The 3,811-nt window shown below is 41.8% G+C and overlaps 1 protein-coding gene across 1 annotated transcript in view; it reads left to right on the forward strand.

Moving 5' to 3' along the window:
* TUBD1 (tubulin delta 1) overlaps positions 1-1,641 on the forward strand; it is a 5,038-nt gene extending 3,397 nt beyond the window's left edge. The window contains 4 exon segments of the mRNA XM_005424396.3: positions 538-669; positions 1,137-1,244; positions 1,247-1,316; positions 1,403-1,641. Of these exon segments, the coding sequence (XP_005424453.1) occupies positions 538-669; positions 1,137-1,244; positions 1,247-1,316; positions 1,403-1,505 (413 nt within the window). The 3' untranslated portion in view covers positions 1,506-1,641.
* Positions 1,642-3,811: the final 2,170 nt, after the last annotated feature.

Genomic DNA, 3,811 nt, shown 5'->3' on the forward strand with positions numbered 1-3,811 from the left:
AGCAGGAATTTGCCCCCACCAAACCAGCTGCTCCTTTCACCATTCCCTCAGCTGCCACAGCAGCTCCCTGATTGCTCCTGCTCTGCTTCCAGACATCTCAGTTAATTATAACTATTGGAAACACAAACCAAACTGACAGTCTGTGGCTGTGCACTTCATTTACATAACTCATTTGGAACATTCCTTGAACGGCAAGCTCTGCTTTTTCTTTTTACACCTTCTATGCATAAAAACCAGGCTCAGCTCTCCCATGTAATTTACATGGAGAATTCAGTTACAGCTCCCAGTTATGCAAGGAATGGGCTGGAGGCTTGCTAAGTATAGAAACAGGTATCCATTTTCTGTGGCAGTGACTGCCAGGCAAATCTTGCTGGATTAGCACTGGTTTTCTCTGGGAATTGTGTGATTGCTGCTTCATTCATGTGCAGCAGCTACAAACTCCAGTGTGGTCTCAGCTTGGGGCACAGTGAGGATTCCCATCTGCATCTTCACAAAACATTAACTTGCTTTTCCATCTCTTTTTCCCAAATCGCAAAGGCATTGATTGGCAAGTACGACCGCCACACCCAGGCTCCTCCATCCCCTCCACAAACAAACCCCTGCACTTCAACACCTCCATTGCCAACCTGCTCATCCTGAGAGGAAAAGATGTGCACAGCGTGGACTTGGGTAAGGGAGGAGCACAGCCCCTCAGGGGCTCTGGTTTCACATCTCACTGCTGGCTGATGCAAGTGGAAACATCCCAAGACCACACATTTGACTCCTAAGGTTGATATTCCCTCTAGAAAGATTTTGCTGTCCAAAGCTACACTGTCTAATTGCTTTGGGCTGTTGTGTTTTACTTCTGAGTTTCCTGAAGCACTTTAGGGAAGGAGGAAGAGACTCAAGTCTGTATATCTGGAATTCTTGGCTATAATGTCTGAAAATAAATTTAGCTGTTTCTGGAGTGGTGAGCATTGCTGGCAGCTGAGGTATCCACAGCAGTGTGCTGCTAGATAATCTAAGGAATCTGTTAAAAGTTGTATTTTCAACAGGCTGCCCACTCTGCAGATATTTTCCCAGGCCTGAACTGATCTGACAGCACTGATTAGGCCACACAGGGATCAGGTGTGGGTTTTGTCCTGTTTCTGCTACAGGAAGTTTCCAGGATCCCTCGTTATACACGTCGTGGCTAAACCCCCAGGATGCGTTTAATGCATGGAAAACTCCCAGAGCATTTAACAAGTATGAAAAATCGGCTGCTTTACAGACAGCCAGTTTCTGCTGAAACCTCTTGACAGCATCGTAGGAAAAGCTTGGAATATGTTTGCTTCCAAGTAAGTGAAAATAATTATGCTGGTATTTCACTAATTACCAATATCTTCACTGATTTCTAATGTCTGACCCATTCTTCAACACACAGAGCTTACCTTCACCAGTACACAAAGTTTGGAATCCAAGAGGAAGATTTCCTGGACTGCTTCACAACCCTGGAACAAGTTATCTCCAGTTACACCAATCTGTGATTGATTTCTTTGCTAAGATGGTGTGAAATAGAGATTTTCTGAAAGAACCAAGCTGGAAAACCTTCCATCAGCTCCCTGAAGTATGTAAATTATTGACTGGAGTTTTTCAGTCTTAGGAGCAGAGTGTCTCTGTGTGTGTGTGTGTGTGTGTGTGTGTGTTTGAATAGCAACAACTGAGTCTGAACTGAATATATTCATATTATTCTTATTTAATAAATCTAATAAATACCTATTTTTCAATACATTTGCTACATACTGTAGCTATATCCTTTTCTGACCATTTTGCTAAACAAAATTACAACTCCTGTTTTTCTCCAAGTTATAAGTTAATGAACTTGTTAATTATTTAAACATATTTGTGATGAGGATGGCTGGTAGATTGCAGATGTAAGAACTTAGAATTTTATATCATAAATACATTTTCTAATTTCCAAAGTCAATTGGAGGGCTTGGCTCCTTTTTGCACGAATTTTACCACGACCACAAGGTGGTGCCCTGGGAAGCTGCAGCTCCCTCCTGGCAGGAGAAGGGATGGGATGACTGGGGAGGGCACCCACTGCATTAAAATTAATAAAAGAGTGCAGTAGGATTAAAGATTACCTTGTAACACTGAGCTCTCTTCTGCCTCAGTCAGCTCTTCATTAATGGTAGGGGGAGCTTTGGGAATTCTTGCCATTCCCCCCCCATGTCACACTTGTGCCACAGAAATAACCCCACAGGACAAAAATTCAAAGAGTTAAATCAATCTCAAGGACTTTCCCTTGACAAATGGACAAATTTCACAGTGCACCTTCAGGCTTTAGTGCCATTTCATTGGCAGCTCAGAGCTGGGGCCTGCTCTACTCAGAAGGGATTTTCTGCTGTTTCTGCCACTTTCAACCATTGTCTAATTTGGGTATTTTCACAGAGGAAACTGCAGGAAAGATTGCACAAGAGGTTTGGACAAACAGCACAGGCAATTCGAGTTTGCAGGAACAAAGGGTCAGGAAAGGAGCTTCTCCCTCCTCCAAAAGGCACAGGATGTTCAGCAGCACAGAAATAAACTCCCCTGGTGTTTTTAACAGATCACAAACAGAATTTCCAGAAATGAGAATAGGTAACTCCATGAAAAAATGGCCAGGTCCCAGGAATCCTTTTCCTTCTCACTTCACAGAACAGGTAAAAGAGTTTATCAAAAGGCTAAGGACAGGTAAGTGCCCTGAGAAACAAGGAAGAGAGCAGTGGGTTATTGTAGTGCTGTAGCAATAAATAACTTTATTGCAGAAATAACCTCATGTTATCTCTGTATTCATAATTCTGAGCATGAGGCAAGCACAGCAGGTGCTCAGTGAACCCATGAATGATACAGAACCATATTTGTTATTTATTTATGGTACTTCAGGCTAATGGAGCAGGATATTTGGTCTTTTTTGTTTGTTTGATGGCAGAATTTGTGCCACGTCAGGAAACACAGCACACAGGTAAAATGTCTGACCTCAAAACAAAAATTCAAATTTTAGCTGTTATAATCCCTTACTGCTCTGGAGCAGGGGCTGACAGGAATTGTTTTAGGCATCTCTGAGCTTCTTCCTGTGAATGTTTTTCAGTCCTGAAATTCTCACACCCTTTCCCAAACTCAGCCTTCATTTTTTTTGATCTATGATGGGATTCCTTTATTTTTTCCCCAGGATGTGGAGAGCGTCAGAGTGACAGGAAGTGAGCAGCCACGATCAAATAGACATCACCTGCAGTGACATTAAAAGGTGGTGGAGTAATTCTCTACATAATTGATAAAATTAATTATGTAAATAGAGCCTGGAAGGAGGCCTTTATTTCATTAACAGTTGTAATTAAAGAGGTAGATCAAAGGTCAGCACAAGCCAATGGCTCAGAGACAGGAACAGCACAATCAGTGGCCTTGACCTTGCTTTTGTAGGCAAAGTCCCCACAGGATGTTCATAAACCAGGAACAATGCTCCAAATCTCACCATTGTTTGTTGGAACAGACAGGTGCAGCTCACTTGGAAGCTGATTTAAGAACTCCAACTACAGCAGACATTTCATGAACAGGAGAACATTTATTTGACCACAAAAAACCCCTAAACAAACCCTATGCCCCAAAAAACAACGACAAACAAAGCAAAATAGAACAAACCCACAAAAATCATAAATAACCCACCAAAATAAAAAATAACCTTTAACAGCTTAAAATGTTTTAAACACAGCAAGTGTTTGGCAGCGTTGTTACAAATCATTTCTTTGGGCATAAATAGATATTGGTGTTTTTAAGGTTAGCACAGGAAGGATGGGAATATGTAAGAGAAAAA

The sequence above is a fragment of the Geospiza fortis genome, unplaced genomic scaffold (genome assembly GCF_000277835.1).
Source record: "Geospiza fortis unplaced genomic scaffold, GeoFor_1.0 scaffold538, whole genome shotgun sequence".
Taxonomy (NCBI): Eukaryota; Metazoa; Chordata; class Aves; order Passeriformes; family Thraupidae; genus Geospiza; species Geospiza fortis.